Genomic DNA, 17,547 nt, shown 5'->3' with positions numbered 1-17,547 from the left:
TGTCTGAAAGGGAACAATGCTGTTGCTTGTAGCTGTATTTAATTTCAGGCATCTTTGGCAAGGAAAAAAAAAAAGAAACCCCCTCAGTCCAAAGGAAGACGCACTGTTGTTCTCCAAGAACAAACTAAAACATTTAATCTCTTCCTGCTTTGTTTTATATAGACCTGATGGTGAAGGCATGTCTATTTATGAAGTAGAAGCAATTAAAATGCTGAATTAGACTATAAACGTGATGTGAGATACCTGATCCTCTGTTCCAGCCAGGAAGACCTAGATGTACGCCTGGGGTTTGACCTGTGTGCCCAGGAACAGGATTTCATTCGCAAGAGGAAGAAGGTGGTTGCAACCGCGCTGAAGGACATTCTCCAGCTGGAGGAGGACTTGCAGGACGATGAGGTATCCGAGACATAATTATTCTCTGCTTTCTCCACAGCTGAGTGTCAAAATGTAGCATTTGCGTTCAATTCCCATTTTCCTGGAAACAGTGTGAAGTTTCATGTGCAAGCTATGTCTGACTTCTCTATTCTAGGGAAGAAATGAGTACTCATACGGAATATTCATAAAAACCTGTAGCCCTGTTGATCTAGCTTTGTGTTGAGTAGTAGCCTGCACAATAATGCAGAGAAGGGCTAGGTGCTCTCAGGACCAAAGCCAAAGCTTCTTTTAGGCCTCACAGTCATCTCGGCCAGATCTAAACCATTGATTCAGCACTTCTTTCCCTCACGGTTCAAACTGGACTTTATTTTGTTGTGCCTTTTGTGCCGGCATTTAGTCTCCCATTGTGTGAGCACAGCACGCTGCCAGTCTGACTTCATCTGCTGCAGCTAGAGCATGCGCTTGCTTGGCAAATGGGAATGATAACAGAGGGTCCAAGGTAGGGGAAAATCAGGTTTCTCTTTTTTAATTATACTCCCACGACTGCAGTGTGAAGCCTGAACTCAGATGCAGAGATGACAAATTTTCCTCGTTTTGCCCTAAACTGAGCTCAGCAGTTTTTTTGCACAGCTGGACCTTTCACACACAAGACCTTGCCTTTAAATGCCAGCACTAAGCCATGGGCCATTTCCTTCCTCTCAGATGTAAAGGCACCCATACTTCCCTGCAGAACAATCTCCCTAGATTCTCCTGATGATTTGTACAAGAGATTAATTCACCCCAATGCATGGTGGCTATCTTTACTGTTAATGAAGCCAATGCGTATTTACGGATTAATCCTTTTTCTAAGACTACCAGACCCTGGATTTCTGTATCATCACAGAAAGAAGTAATTGCAGCTCGCTTGTGTACCTAGTATTGTAGTACATACATGGTAGGTGGAGTGAGTATGGTTTCTTTTTCCCTCCAGCAACTGTAAAAGGGGATGGTGTCACCAGCCTCCGGTCTCAGGGGATCTGAACTGGTCTGTGCTCTTAAACCCATCAGTTATGATACATCTAGTATGGCCTGTGAAATAACTATACCATAGTAGAAATCAGTTTTCGCAAACTTCAGTAACACAGAGGTTATTACTACTCATGGAAACTGTGAGACAGCACCTATGTTTTCTGATCATAGAATCATAGAATAGTTTGGGTTGGAAGGGACCTCTAAAGGTCATCTAGTCCAACCCCCCTGCCGTGGGCAGGGACATCTTCAACTAGATCAGGTTGCTCAGAGATCCGTCCAACCTGACCTTGAATGTTTCCAGGGATGGGGCATCCACCACCTCTCTGGGCAACCCGTGCCAGTGTGTCACCACCCTCAGTGTAAAAAATTTCTTCCTTATATCTAGTCTAAATCTACCCCCCCTTTAGTTTAAAGCCATTCCCCCTTGTCCTGTCGCAACAGGCCCTGCTGAAAAGTTTGCCGCCATCTTTTTTATAAGCCCCCTTTAAGTACTGATAGGCTGCAATATGGTCTCCCCGAAGCCTTCTCTTGTCTAGGCTGAACAACCCCAACTCTCTCAGCCTTTCCTCATAGGAGAGGTGTTCCATCCCCCTGATCATTTTCATGGCCCTCTTCTGGACCCGGTCCAACAGGTCCGTGTCTTTCTTGTGCTGAGGGCTCCAGAGCTGGATGCAGTACTCCAGGTGGGGTCTCACCAGAGCAGAGTAGAGGGGCATGCCACTCATCACCAACCTCCATCTGGACATTGAGCCGTTGACCACTACCCTCTGGATGTGACCATCTAACCAATTCATCACCCGCCGGACAGTCCACCCATAAAATCCATACCTCTTCAGTTTAGAGAGAAGGATGTTGTGGGGGACCGTGTCAAAGGCCTTACAGAGGTCCAGATAGACGACATGTGTAGCCCTTCCCGTGTCCACTGATGTAGTCACTCCATCATAGAAGGCCACTAGGTTAGTCAGGCAGGACTTGCCCTTGGTGAAGCCATGCTGGCTGTCTCGAATCACCCTCCATGTGCCTTAGCATAGCTTCCAGGAGGATCTGTTCCATGATCTTCCCAGGCACAGAGGTGAGACTGACTGGCCTGTAGTTCCCTGGGACTTCCTTTTTTTCCTTTTTAAAAATGGGGGTTATGTTTCCCCTTTTCCAGTCAGTGGGAACTTCACCGGACTCCCGTGACTTCTCAAATACGATGGATAGTGGCTTAGCAACTTCATCTGCCAGTTCCTTCAGGACTCACGGATGGATCTCATCAGGTCCCATGGGCTTGTGCACCTTCAGGTGCCTCAGATGGTCTCGAACCTGATGTTCTCCCACAGTGGGCGGCTCTTCATTCTCCCAGTCCCCGCCTTTGCCTTCTGCAGCTTGGGCGGTGAGGCTCAAGCACTTGCCGGTGAAGACCGAGGCAAAAAAGTCATTGAGTACCTCTGCCTTCTCCGTATCCCGGGTAACCAGGTCTCCCATTTTGCTCCAGAGAGGGCCCACATTTTTTTCCTTTGTCTTCCTTTTATCCCTGATGTACCTATAGAATCTTCTTCTTGCCCTTGATGTCCCTGGCCAGATTTAATTCTATCAGGGCTTTAGCTTTCCTAACCTGATCCCTGGCTGCTTGGACAATTTCTCTGTATTCCTCCCAGGCTACCTGTCCTTGCTTCCACCCTCTCTAGGCTTCCTTTTTGTGTTTGAGTTTGTCCAGGAGCTCCTTGTTCATCCATGCAGGCCTCCCGGCGTTTGTGCCTGACTTCCTCTTTGTTGGGATGCATCGCTCCTGAGCTTGGAGGAGGTGATCCTTGAATACTAACCAGCTTTCTCGGGCCCCTCTTCCCTCCAGGGCTTTGTCCCATGGCACTCTACCAAGCAGATCCCTGAAGAGGCCAAAGTCCACTCTCCTGAAGCCCAGGGTAGTGAGCTTGCTGTGCGCCCTCCTTGGTGCCCTAAGGATCTTGAACTCCACCATTTTGTGGTTGCTGCAGCCCAGGCTGCCCTTGAGCTTCACATTCCCCACCAGCCCGTCCTTGTTGGCGAGAACAAGGTCCAGCGTAGCACCTCTCCTCGTTGGCTCCTCTATCACTTGGAGAAGGAAGTTATCATCGATGCATTCCAGGAACCTCCTGGATTGCTTATGCCCTGCCATGTTGTCCCTCCAACAGATGTCGGGGTGGTTGAAGTCCCCCATGAGGACCAGGGCTTGTGAGCGTGAGGCTGCTCCTATCTGTCTATAGAGGGCCTCATGCGCTTGGTCTTCCTGGTCAGGTGGCCTTTGGCAGACCCCCCACTGTAATGTCACCTGTCCCTGCCTTCCCTTTAATTCTGACCTATAAGCTCTCGGTTGGCTCCTCATCCATCCCCAGGCAGAGCTCCATGCACTCCAGCTGGTCATTGACATAGAGGGCGACACCCCCTCCTTGTTTCCCCTGCCTGTCCTTCCTAAAGAGCCTGTATCCCTCCATCCCAACACTCCAATCACAGGAGCCATCCCACCACGTCTCCATGATGCCAATAAGGTTGTAGCCCTGTGGGCATGAGCACGTCTCTAACTCCTCGTTTATTCCCCATGCGACGTGCTTTTGCATAGAGGCATTTAAGTTGGGCCCCTGATGAAGCTGTCTTACTGGCTGGAGTTCCTTTGTGCTGCTCTTCAGCACAAAAAACAATGGTCTATTGCATCTGATAAAAATCTGGTTCAGATGGCAGGAAGTACCACTCCTTCTAGTTTTTTGCTGGTCTGTGTTATTGGTTTTGCAGCAGAGCACTGAAAACATGATGTTTGAGATGATGGATATCGTGTCCTAATGCACAGCTGCTTGGCAGATGAAACGAAGTATTTCTTACTCCTTCTATGCCCCATTATTAATTCAGTTTTTTCTTCTCCTTGCAGACTGGTGGCATGCAGCATCTTTATTATTTTATCAGTGCTGTAACTTTCTCTTTTCTAATCAGTGATGTCTCTCTCCCTTCTCAGACCATGTCACTAAATGCATGTATATTGGGATTGAACAGGTACCTGTGGTGGCAATCATGACAACAGGCGGTGGAACCAGAGCTCTGACGGCCATGTACGCTCACCTTCTCAGTGTGCAGGAACTGAATGTCTTGGACTGTGTCTCATACATCACTGGTTTATCTGGCACAACATGGTAAGACCAAGATAAGCAAAGTCTTCATAGGAATTTTCTATATGTGATGTCAAGAAGTGATCTGAAGAGTTGTATCACCTTTACTATCAAGAAAGGACCTTCTTTTTCTGCTGTGGCTTTTTCTTGTTTCCATTGGTGGGTATTTGCCAGCATTTGGAATTAATTCAGTCCCAATTAAGCATGTGGGTGATACCACACACACATGTGCTTTTCATGTAAATCAAGGCATGATAACTTCCCAAAGCTCTGCTTCAGAACTCACGTTTTTCCTTGTGTTTCTTTTTTTTTTTTTTTAGGACCATGTCAAACTTGTATGAAGATCCTGACTGGTCCCAAAAGGATCTTAAGGAAACACTCAATGATGCCCGAAAGCAAGTGCTCAAAAATAAGTTCTTTACTTGTTTTGCCCCCTATCGTCTGAAATACTATTTGAAAGAGTTGTGCCAGAGGGAACAGGAAGGACATCAGATATGTTTCACGGATCTATGGGGACTCATCATTGAAACTATGTTACATGAAAAGGTACAATAGCAGCACCTTTCTCTTCAGATTTGCATGTTTAGTGAATATAGAAGTGAGGGTAGACAGCAAGTTAAAAAATGGTTGAGATTGGAAGGGACCTCTGGAGGTCATCTTGTCCAACAGCCCTGCTCAAGCAGGGTCATCTAGAGCCGGCTGCCCTGAACCATGGGCTTTTGAGTATCTCCACAGGTGAAGACTCCACAACTCTGGGCAACATATGCCAGTGTTTGACCACCCTTACAGAAAAGGGGTTTTTTGCTTGCTTGTTTGTTTGTTTGTTTGTTTGTTTTCCAGATAGATGCCTAAAGCATGTGCCTTGGCGGTATCATTCTTTGTGTTTGTTGGCTGTATTATGCAGATCTTAACACCACACCTGGTAGAGAAAGGGTGGGAATAAAGAGAAATAACAGGAAACTTATAGTATGAACCACTTTAAAATGAATTCACATGTAAATATTTAAATGAAAATCCTGTTGTTCTTTTAAAAGAGCTGCACAGTGTGACAAGGCAAAGAAAAATCACAAACCCAAACCCAAAGACAGTATCTCTCAGTTGTTAATGGGAGTACATCACCCTGTAAACATTTCCACCACAAGGCAATGTTCAGGCTCTATTTTAGTATTAATGAATATTTCCTTCCCAATAGGATATTTATACCTAAGAAAGAGAAAACATTCCCCCTGTAATACAAATAACTACACACACACTCAAATTTCTACTGCCTGAGCACAGCACAGTGCAAGAGGCTCCCTGTGGGTGGCTCAGCAGGGAGCTGTGAGTGCCCCTGCAGTGCCACCACCCTGTCCCCTGGACCAGCACCACCCGAGGGAAGCCCAGTGGCACAGCCATACCTCCAAGGGCTGCTCCAGCAAGGGGGAGCACCTGCAGCTCTCCTTTGAGGAGGATCAGAACTCAGCACCCTCTCAAGCCTTGGCACAGCTCCCAAACCGTCGTGCCCTTTCCACCCTGCCTGACTATGCAAGATGCTCCGCAGCAGCAGCAGTAAGGGTCAAGGCTCACTGAATATTAACTCTGTCTGAGGCTTGGCTCTGTCACAGGTCTGAGAAAAAGATGATTTTCTGGGCAGTCAGGGCAGGGCTTACTCTTTCTGAATGAAATGTTTTGTGCCAAGAGTGCTTTTCAAATATTTCCAGACATTTTCCTGAAATAAATAATGTGAATAGCAACATTTTCTTGCTACCATTGAAACCTCAGATTTTTTTCAGCATATGAACTTAACTTAGGACTATCTGTGTGCTGAAGTGCTGGGGTTGGGGAGGGTCAGAGATAAGGATGATAGCACCTCTCTCAACTAAACTGGTGGGAAATATCCTAGTTGGAGTCCAGTATGCACTGTGTTGTCAGAGCCCAGGCTTAGATGAAGTGGGAGGCTCTTTGTGTCATCGAACTGTCCTCAGCTGCTGTCCTTCTTCAAAACAGGAGGACTCCCATAAGCTCACAGATCAGCAGCAGGCACTAAATCAGGGTCAGAATCCCCTGCCCATCTACCTCTCTCTCAATGTGAAGGATAAAATCAGCGACCAGGATTTTAGAGGTAATAATACTCCAGAATTGTATTTCATGTTTAATCCCAAGAGGGGTCAATTTAGGACTAGGTAAAGAAATCAGTTCAATGCACAAATCCTCTAAAGGGCCAATCCACCTAAAAGTAGAATTTGAATAGTCAAATTTTTGAACATCTTAGTATATTCAACTGTATTCAGGATCAAAAGCAGGATGATGGAGGACATTATCACGAAATTACCTGCTAAATTACCTCAGAAATCTAAAGTTTGTAGAGAAATTTAGGTGTAAGAGGACAATTCACTCTTCATGTTCAATGCTGTGAAATGTACAGTGAATAAATGTCTGTTTGCAAAGTGTGTTAGTTAGAAATGAGTCTGCCTTAACCTGGCCAATATCACATGTTTTAGTCAACTAATTTGTGCCTCTGCTGCTGTAATCAGTCTGCCTTGTGCTTTTTCTTTCAGAATGGGTGGAATTCACCCCTTACGAGGTAGGATTGCCGAAATATGGCGCCTTCATTCGTGCAGAAGATTTTGGTAGTGAGTTCTTCATGGGTCGCTTGATGAAGAAAATCCCAGAATCCAGAATCTGCTTTTTGGAAGGTGATTTGTTGCTCCGTGGAAATGTAATGTAATATAATATAATCCACTCCTGCACAAATCCCTCTTCTGAAATGAAGCAGTTAGTATATTTTTTATCTGCCAGGAGCAATATATGGTAAAATACTAGAATTGATAACAGGTCACTGTCTGCAGGATTTTTTATTTTCTCTGCAATTTTATTCAGCTGAACAGATTTATTTGATTTCATATGTGGTTACAATTGCTGACATGAGGCCTTCACAATACTTATAAGTCTTTGTCAGGAACAAAAGTTGTGTAACATTGCCACTAAGTTAAGTCATCAGTCTCTCCTGCAACCTGAGTCTCTAAAATACAGCCTTTTACCTACAATGCTCCTGCCACAACTAACCCTGATTAATCCTTCAGGATAACACTTTCATTTCGGAGTGCAAATAGGTCATAATATTTACCTTTTTTCCCTCTTGCATAAGAACAGCAAAAGCGGTAAGGAAATCTTTTTTTCCCTTTGCAAAAGCCATCTCTTGCCTCATTGTTCTTCCTACTGCCACCAATTGCATAAAGGAAGTTTCAGGGTTTTTTTGAGAAGTTAAAGACTATTTGCCTGTGTGGAGATTTCACTACAGCTAGTGGTGAGGTGTAAGGAAGCAGTCAGAATCTCCCCATCCCCGGCTGCAATGTCAAACAAGGTACCCAGGTCTCTCCTTCTGTGGTCAGAAATGCCAGCAGGTCACCAGCCCCCTTCCTAAACCTCCCACCTTGGCACTTTCTTCTTCCCTTCTCTGGAGCGATGCTGGGACATTTGTGTCCCTGTTCCCTGCCAATGTCTCAGAGTCCGCTCATTCAGGCAGTGTTACCTACTTCAGTGACACAGTTATTTGAAAGGTTTTCAGCAAATTCCTTTGCACCCCCGCCCCCGAACAGAGCAGGGACTGACTACATAGGTCCTGCAGCTCTTTCCTGCATGGCCGAGCCCGTCCCCCTGACTGCAGGCTGGCATTGCTGGGTCAGGCGATCACCAGCCTCTTCTGTCCATCACTCAGCTCCTCCCCCAAGCACCAGTTTTAGTTCTGCACTTTGGAGGGTTCAGGAAGGCACCGTTGCACACCTGGCACATCTAACCATACCAGGTAACGGTGTTTTCTCAGCCTGAAAGATGATTGCAGATAGGTGGCAGTCTGGACTGCCATCAAGTTTGCTACATCTGTTACTAGAGGAACTTGAAAATATAACCCAGATATCCCTTAAACCCTCAAAAATCAGAAGACAAATCAAAAGACTCATACATTTACACTTCCTGTTTTCAAAACTTTTAAGTCAGCTTCCTCAATTCTAAGGGATATTAGTGCCTGGATCTTGAACGTTTTGTGGTTAACAGCTCCGCATGATAACTGCATACCTGTAACAGGATTACGCTAGAAATAAATAAAAACTTTAGAATTACAAATGCTGAGAACTTGGGGAATAAGAAATGTTGAGGACAGGTGGAAAATATTAAGATGTACTTGACAAAACGTTATTTGCCACGTTACAAAAATGAATGTGTTAGCAGCTATGCTACCAACCCTCTTCATATATCCCAATAAATTAGATTCTTTGTATACATTATGGATTCATACACCAATGCATACAGACATTCCCTTTTACTTGTGCACTAAGATAATGTAATGAATAAAGTTTTCTGGAGAATGCAGAAGGTACTGAAGGTCATTGTGAATGAAAATGCTTCCCGGTCTTTACCAGTTTACTTTCTGCCAAATATATCCTATGCCACAGGGATCTGGAGCAGTGTATTTTCCTTGAATCTTATGGATGCTTGGTATATATCTGTTCATTCAGAAGACTTCTGGCACAAATGGACCCGAGACAAAATTACTGACATAGGTGGGTTATTCTTATGCCATTATGTTATTTTATTGTCTCTTTTTTTTCTTTCTTTTTCTTTCTTTTACCCTCTGTGCTGCTATTCTCTCTCTGAATTTTTCAAAGCCATTTTGGAATTCCCTCTTCAGGGCTTCCTGTAATCCACACGGAAACCAGGAGGAAATTCATGCCATGTATTGCAGTATGGTAATCATTTCAGTTGTGTCAGAAAAGAATCCACGGGATCTGTCACAGGAAAACAAAGACAGAAGGGCCCTCATATGAGCCATTTTCAGAGCACAAGGGTAAAACTGGAAAAAAATATCCCTGTAGACTAGGAGAGGCTGGAGGCCTTCCCTAGCGATCTACAGTCTTCCAGTTCCTCTCTTGGAAGTTGGAGTATGGCATGAGGCTTCACAGAAACAAGAGCAATCACCATCCCTGCCTCTCTGGAGTCTACAAAGCACAGATACAAACTTCAGTACTATTGCAAGTCATTTTAAACTAGTCCTAAGAATGAGATTTGCAAAACGCTACCAAATTAAGAAAGATCTGCAGGGTCAGATTTCAAGGAGAAACACACAAGACAGAGACGTAGTACAGAGAAAAAAAGACGAGAAGGAAGAGAAATGTAGCAAAAAGGGTGATTTATTTTATCTTCTTGCACTTGTAGGGGCTAGTTTCTGGTTGTTAAAACAAGGAGCTTGCATTTGCTAGTAAGGAACATTAATTATGTTTGTGTGGCTGAGAGATTGTGATTGTGTGGCTTTTTTATGTGTGTGGCTGAGAGATAAAATGTAACATGGAGTAGCAAAGGAAGACAGGATAAGTACAGGATATTGTAGTGGATAAAATCACAAAGAAAGCAAAGGAAATTATAGTAGATGAGATGGATTAATTTACAGTACAAACAAGGCCTTTACCACTGTGGACTGAGAAGAAGAAATGGATTTTTTCAAATCTGAAAAACTGTGAGATTTGTGGAGATCCTGGAAATAAAAAGAGAAAGAAGTCCAAGTTTTGCCAAATGTGTTAAAACAAATTATCATTGCACAGATCAACCTCAACAATGAGACCACATACAAGAACTGTCACTCTTTCTTCTGCAGATGATGAAACCCTATTCCCTGCAAGGCCAAATGAGCTGGATACTCGAGTGGTTTGTCCCACTGACAGCTTTTCAGACATTTTCCGAGATGTTGCCATGTTACGTCCAGCAGCTTCAGAAATCCATAACTTCCTGAAGGGCTTTCAGATGAACAACAACTACCTGGAGAGTGAGTTTTCCAAATGGAAAGGTATGGTAATAGCACCCTGGTTTTAGTCACATTTTAAACCATCCTTGTGCCAAAGAAACAATGCTGAAAAGATTATCAAGCCAACTGCCTTTTTGTTCTGTTCCCGTCCTCTGATAATATTTGAAACTGTTACCAAAAGCTGAAAATAGCCAGCAGGAGAGGCTTCAAAAATAAGTTCTTAAAAATTTTATGAAGACCAGCAACTGATAGATGAGAAAGACCCTGAGATTAGTCAACCAGCGTATGTCTGCTGATGTGACAGCCAGCCAGCCTGCGCACTTGTGGCGTGGCACTGGTGTCATCATACGCTGTCTCTTGCCCAGCCAGTACTCAAGGGATGTGTGAGGGAGCCCTGTTTCATGTTACCGTTTTACTTATAAGTAAGATATAGCCTTTGTAACACTATTGCCTGTTACACAGTTTGGGAATTAGTGCTCAGCCTGCTACCAGGTCTTCCATGTCGCACAAGGGGTTATGCCTGCCTCGGCTGCCTACCTTAGTAGCTGTGTGCCAGTTCTTGTAGCCTACAAGGCACCAAACATCTTTAATCTTTAGTATGTTGAGACAATGGGGGGACATTTTAATTTTTTCCATATTAAAAAAGAAAAATAAAAATTGACCTGATCAGAGTCACACACAAAACCAGGGGATGAAATTAACTCTATTCTCCTGAGCCTCAAGTTAATCCCTCTTAATTAGAGGAAAGCCAAAGAAATTGCAGAGTAAAGAGTGAAAAGAAGAAGCCAGATGAGGAACTGAGAAATGACTGAACTGCAGCTATCAGCTATATAGGTAGGTCTAAAACCCAAGAAAAGCTGAATTCTCTTTTTGTTAACAATTGACTTGCCTCAGCACATCTCTTGTATTGAGCACCACCCCTGAAAAAAAAAAATACTTCTTTTCCAGACTGTGAGCTTGACTCTCAGCCCAACCACCTGACAGCAGCAGCAGACTACCTCATCCTGATTGATACAGCATTTGCCTTTGCTACCAGTTACCCGCCCCTTATGAGGCCGGAAAGGAAAGTGGATGTCATTTTGCATTTCAACTACAGTTCAGGTTCCCAGACAGGGGTGAGCCTCATACATTCTTCTTTACTGATATCTCTATTTCACCACTGAGTTCCCAGAATGGCTGATCCTCTACTCATAGAAACTTTTTTTCCCCAGTATCTGGGAGGTTTAAATAAGCTAACAGTTTACCAGGGTCATATATCTTTATTGAACAGTACAAGTGTTATCAGTAAGTAAGCATTTAGTAACCTGAATCTGCCCATTTGTATATGTAAATGTGTTTTAGCTGATTTGAAGGCAGTCAGATGTTGAATGAATGAACCTAAATGTAATTAAAAATTGTCTAAGACTTCTCAATCCCATCATACATATTCTTATGCATGGGAAAATGTACATTCAGGACAAGACAATTGTAACAATAGAAAGGTTTGATGCAGAAGGCCAGATATGCAAATAAATGCAAGCACAGTTTGTACTTAGGAATTTTAAACACATTTGAAATAAAAAGTCCTCTAAAGGCAGAGTTTTTAATACACAGTGTGGGGTGCAGATTTTCAAATACAGGCATGTGGACCCAGATCCATCCCATTTAACTCTGGCCTTCCAGATCTTGGCTCCATATACAGTCTACAACACTGTTGGGTACGTGCCATAATCTGTCAGAACTTGGCCCTCACCCCACAAACATTCCCAGTGAAATTGGGTTTTAGTCAAATTCAGTCCAAGTGCGTCCCACATGTTCTGATGTTTTCTTTTGTTTTGTTTTCCTATTGTGGCAACTAGCCCCTGAAAGAAGCCTCTAAATACTTTGCAAAACAGGGAATTCCTTTCCCTACAAAGGTGCCAGATGATCAGGAAACTCCACATCTGAAGGAATGCTACATTGTTGGTGACAAGGAGAGCCCAGAAACACCTATTGTTATATTTTTCCCTCTAGTAAATGACACCTTCAGGGACTACAAAGCACCTGGTAAGTTTACAGCTACCCCTCACATTAATAGAGGCAGTGGCTGCCTTCTTTCCCTTCTTTACTGTGCAATATCTGTTCTTCAGATCATCCTGTAAACATAGATTCAGACTCCCTTTGCTTAGATCTGAACCATATCAAGAAGCTTAAAATATGTAAATTTTTCTGGACAGTACAGCAGCAGCTGGGATCCGCCTTTGGCACATATGCCCCTCTTCAGATTGTTTTGGGGCTTTTCATCGGTAGATTGTAGAGTTTACTGATGAAAAGTATATTCTGTCTGTCTGCAGTAGCAGAAGTTAGCAGGGTTATTTCCTCCCATACTTGTCATCCTTTCCTGTTAGAGAATGCTCTGGGGAATCTAAGGATTTCATTGTTTAAAATAATTTCTAGGCTTACAGTTGAGCAGATAACCTTGAAAACAAAAGTGTGAACTAGCAAAGTGATGAAAATATAACACTGAGCCATGCCGACAGCTTCTGTTCACTTCAGTGAGTCCTACTTTGAAATTTAAGAAGAGTCCATAGCAACATTGCCAGTCAATTCAAAACAGATGGTTTCTAAGCCCTGGTACCGTATCCCATGACTCCATACTGCCTCTGATGGTGCCAAAAGTCTCAGTTAGTCTTTCTCCAGATGATAAAATTCCTAACTCATGCTATGAGAACACTTATTTTTTAATCACTTCAAAGCCCGACAGTATGCTGAAAACCAGAAGTTCTGGGCTTGTATACGGTACGTTAAATTTAATAACAAAACAAATGCAGAAACTACTGTCCCAATTGTATTAATTCTTTTCCTTTTTTTTAAAAGCAAGTCGTAAAAGAATTGTACAGTACTTTTGCTTTGTAGATATTCTGGATTGAGTTCATTGCACATTTTGAGGTAAGCAACTGGAGTTTTGAACAGGATTCAAATAGTCTAAGGGTATTTACGCAGGTGCACACACCATTCTACTCCAGCTCTTAACACAGATCAGATATAACTGAAAGGTTGGGTTTTGTAGTTGCCTTTTGTAGAAAGAACCAGAGAAAGGAGAAAAGGAGAAAGAACTAGAACAGGAACTGAGACTTAGCTTCTGTACTGCTCTGTGAGGGAGTTTGCCTCCGCTCTCCCCCTCAGTAATTTCCAGAACCCGAGCATGTTATTCCTAACTAACTCAGCTATCTAATATCAGATGAATATCAGATGATGTGCAGATGCTACATGTCAACATAAATTATCAGGGGATCTAAAAAGGGGTGTTATTAGGTATGTAGAAGATGTATATGAAGACCTGCATGATATCTGCATATTGAGGCAAGCCTGTGCTGCCTGACCGGTTCAGCTGGTAGCTGCAAGCTGAGACTAAACAGAAAAAGAGAGAACAGGTCCTTGTTGGGCCCCCACAGGTGAAGTCTCAGCTGAGCTGACATGGAAGGGCTCAGCCCATGCAGTTTTTTGGGAGGGCTGCCACCTCTCAGCTGAGAGCCAGCCTCCACGGTGGCAGGACAGATGCTGCAGAAAGGCCCGGAAGCTGGGGATGGATGTCTGCCCTTTGTTAGCGGCCGGCAGAGATCAGATTAATTTATAGTGCTTCAGTGCCTTGCCCTAGCCCAGACCTAGATCGTACAGCATCTGAAGTATTAGATCAATTACATGAACAGGCAGTTTTTCCATAGCCAGCTCATCCATCAGCTTGTTCAGCAAAGGGAATTTAGAGCCTGGGCAGTAAATGAGTAAAACTGACATATTCAAACTGGGTTACTCCTGCACTGGTTAGACTATTCCACAACTGGAATAGAAAGAGGAAATCCTTTGTGTGAGGCAGCTTAGACTGCTTCACTTGAGCAGCACCAGTTGCTTATAACTCTCTCTGCAAAGTCGGGAGGAGTACATCTATCAGACTTGGAGAGACCCTTCCAGGAAAATCAGAACCGTTTGATCAATGTTGTTAGATCAATGTTGTTAGAGAAGATCCCCCAAATGCATGTGGTCCTGTCAGTAAGAGAGATGCTGACTTTTCACAAAGCCTACTGCCCTGCTTTGGTACAGGTGGTGCAGGTATCTGTGACTGTGGAGGTGGATTTTTTGCTATGGTAACAACCTCCTTCCAATATGATGGTCTCACTGGAGGCTGATGGAAAAATTCTCCTGTCACTGTTGCTCTCTTATCTGTGATGAAGAGGAATCAAGCATTATACTTCCTGCTTGTGTTAACCTGTGTTACCTATCCCTGACAGTATTATCTACCATTAGTGCCCATTTCGGGGTTGTTACTGCTCTCTTTCCCTCATGCCAGCTGTTAGAAAACTGAGGGGTCCATGGGAATGATGGGGAAGGAAAAAACATGTGTGAGCCCTCACGTCAGGTGTACAGGCTAGCATGCACAGCAGTGGATCTCCACATCTTCAGGTCTCTGGCCCAGGGGTGGGAGCCTCAGCTGTCCTTTAGCAGTCAAAGGCATATCCTGGAGCCCAGGAATCTGCAGAGTCTAACCAAATTAATTGACCTTTTCCCTTCCAAGAACTTGTTTATTCTGTGTACTAACAGGTAGATATAAGTTCAGCCTGCCCATATGCTGGTCCCATCAGTGCAGGGTTGAGCCAAAACTAATATGGCCAAGTGGGCTTCTTACACTCTCTAAGTGCAGGCAGTGAGTGCTCACTTTTGCTAAGTTCAGGAAGGGCAAGTTTGCCTACTGTGCATTGAGTATATCACTTAAACACACCCTCAGCTCAAAGGCTGCATGTAGCATCTACTGTGTTTAGTGAACAGATGTATTTCCACCAACTCAGTAAGTGACGGTGTGTCCAAAACAGCAGCTAAATCAAAAACACTCATGGTGTCACTGCCTAGAGCAGATGGCCAGGTCAAAGCTGAGATCAGCCACTATTTTGAATCACAGGTGACTTATGAAGGTCCTAGAAAAGCAAGTGAGGAGATACGTTTTTCATCTTCTGCATCTATGAATTTGTTGAGATTTGCAATTCCCATGGTAAGCCTTGGGTATTTTTCTGCCTGTACCAGCAACCTACTGTGGAGGTCCCTATGAATATTTTCTCTGCATTATAAATAAACTTCTGCATTAGCTTTGGATCTGGTTTCTACTGTCAAATGAATTAAAATAAATAATTTAATTTGTCTTCAGATCATAAGATATGATGGATGTAGTATTTCCAGAGATGACATTTGTGGGACTACCTGCCCAATTATTTTGCTTGGATCTGTGATGCATATGATTACCCTGGACTGATGAAATGGGCATGAAAAGTTCTTTCAGTATCCCTGCCAAATCTTAGTGATTCAGGGAATATCAGGTTCACTTTCACTGTTAAGGTTACATAAAGCCTGTAGATTTTTACAGTAGTAGGTAGCTCAAGGAAATTACAGTAAATATTTGTGCCATCTTCTTCTGGGATACGTCCAGATAATGGCTCTGTGAAGTCTTTCAATTTCTATAATAGAAACTAGGGGGTTAGGTCTGTTTTCTCTATTTTTTGATAATTCTTCCCAGTAGGAACAAAGTGTTGATGTAGCAGATTGTGGTAGGGGATGTGCTAGGTTGTGCTGTATGAAAGAATATCTGTCAGGTCACTGAGAAGGCAGGTGTGCTTTTGGAAAGCTTGAATCACTGAAATACATGGATTTTCAGCAGCCTATTTCTGAAGGCATGAAAGCATAGTAGTGAGGAAAATAAAATGATGTGGAGTCGAAGATGGAAGGCACAGAGAGTGGCAGTGGCTTCAGGCCCATCACCCAGAAAGAAACCATGCTGTCATGAGGTCCTTGCTGTAGTTGTCTGCTTTGGAAGAAGGGAAGGAAAGAGAAAAAGAGTAGTTGCCGTTTACTTGCATCTTGGCTAGAAGTGCTGCGATGACTGGGAGAAAGCAGCAAGGAGGGGGCCAGGGCTGGGACAGCATCAGTGCTGAGGGGGACTTGGCAACCATCCTGACGGCTCACCCCAGAGCTAGAGGAGGAGGCAGGGAGTCTCACCCTCCTGTGCTCAAAAGAGGAGCTACTCTACTTGTTTTGGCATTTCCAAGAGTACCCAGGACAACCCCTACTCCCCTCACCACCACCAGCTTCTCCACCCCCTGCTGCCAACCAAATATCCCAGCAATAAAACACTTGTGGAGGGAAAATTTTGGGTTGTGATCCACTGTGTGTGCATGCCTGAGGAACACCCAGACCCTAATCGCTTTTTGCTAATTAACCGAGTCATTGTTTGTCCCTTAGGTGTGAAACGTAGTCCCTCAGAGATGGCAGAGGGTGATGTTGATGTTGCCAATACCTGTGGTCCATATTACATAAACAACCTGAGTTATTCAGAGGAAGATTTTGACAAACTGGTGAACCTAAGTTACTACAATGTCCAGAACAATAAAGATTTGATTCTTCAGGCCTTGCGTACTGCTGTGGAGCGGAAAAAGCAGCATAAGAAAGAGCAACCACTGCAAAAACCACCCAGTGGAGATGGTATGTGTGTGCCTGATACAGAGGAAACCCAGCATTTGTCTGACTGCCCAGCACTAGGGAATATGAAATAAAATACCTATGAATCCTGTTAATGAAGAAAAAAAGGAATTTGATTAGGAAGTGAAGAAAAGCCAAAGAATGCTAAGAATAGCACTTTGTCATTGAAAATGCTAAAGCCTGTCTATCAGTGAAGGGAATAAACATAAAAACCAGAGCTCTTCTTAATGAATTAATGTGCTTCCCTCGTTGACAACCTCAGGAGCGTGCCTAGGTGAGGCTGTGCTTGTGCTTGCAGAAGTGACCTTTCAGGCCAAGGCCGAAATGCGTGGATAAGGAGGTGTGAGGAAGTTTACGCTGACTGTGTTTGTGCTCTACCTGTACTATAAAAAGAGAGGATTGTCAGTCCAGAAATGCAGCAGATAACAAAATCCATTCTCTCTAAAACAAAACCAAGAAGCCCATTTGTGAACTAAGGCGTCTTTATGTGAATGTAAATAAATATTAAACTTTGTATAACAAAACACTTCTTTGGAGGCAAATAAACATTTTTCACAGCAAATACATGTTAAAGCCATTTCTTTTAAGTGCTTCTTTCTCTACTAGCAAGACAATTAAAGACAACATGCAGACTTATTTCATAGCTGCTGAAAAATAACTGAAGAAAAAATTATGCCTGCTCCAGACCTAGATGTGAACTGCCCCAGGATCCTGGGACCCCTTGAGTTTAGGATTACATTTAAGACCCATCTCTACAAGAACCAACTCATGCTAATTTATTTTATTAAGCTGGAT

At 43.6% G+C, this 17,547-nt stretch overlaps 1 protein-coding gene across 1 annotated transcript in view; it reads left to right on the top strand.

Annotated features, from left to right (window-relative positions):
• The window catches only part of LOC143163389 (cytosolic phospholipase A2 epsilon-like), a 42,016-nt gene extending 24,707 nt beyond the window's left edge, over nucleotides 1–17,309 (top strand). The window contains exons 12-21 of the mRNA XM_076344654.1: nucleotides 261–396; nucleotides 4,390–4,526; nucleotides 4,823–5,048; nucleotides 6,489–6,603; nucleotides 7,040–7,177; nucleotides 8,933–9,040; nucleotides 10,129–10,317; nucleotides 11,224–11,390; nucleotides 12,114–12,300; nucleotides 16,516–17,309. Of these exons, the coding sequence (XP_076200769.1) occupies nucleotides 261–396; nucleotides 4,390–4,526; nucleotides 4,823–5,048; nucleotides 6,489–6,603; nucleotides 7,040–7,177; nucleotides 8,933–9,040; nucleotides 10,129–10,317; nucleotides 11,224–11,390; nucleotides 12,114–12,300; nucleotides 16,516–16,826 (1,714 nt within the window). The 3' untranslated portion in view covers nucleotides 16,827–17,309. The remainder of the gene's footprint in view (nucleotides 1–260; nucleotides 397–4,389; nucleotides 4,527–4,822; nucleotides 5,049–6,488; nucleotides 6,604–7,039; nucleotides 7,178–8,932; nucleotides 9,041–10,128; nucleotides 10,318–11,223; nucleotides 11,391–12,113; nucleotides 12,301–16,515) is intronic.
• The last annotated feature ends 238 nt before the right edge of the window (nucleotides 17,310–17,547 follow it).

The sequence above is a fragment of the Aptenodytes patagonicus genome, chromosome 7 (assembly GCF_965638725.1).
Source record: "Aptenodytes patagonicus chromosome 7, bAptPat1.pri.cur, whole genome shotgun sequence".
NCBI lineage: Eukaryota > Metazoa > Chordata > Aves > Sphenisciformes > Spheniscidae > Aptenodytes > Aptenodytes patagonicus.
The sequence above is the reverse complement of the archived record's forward strand: the minus strand, read 5'-3'. Positions and strand labels throughout refer to the sequence as shown.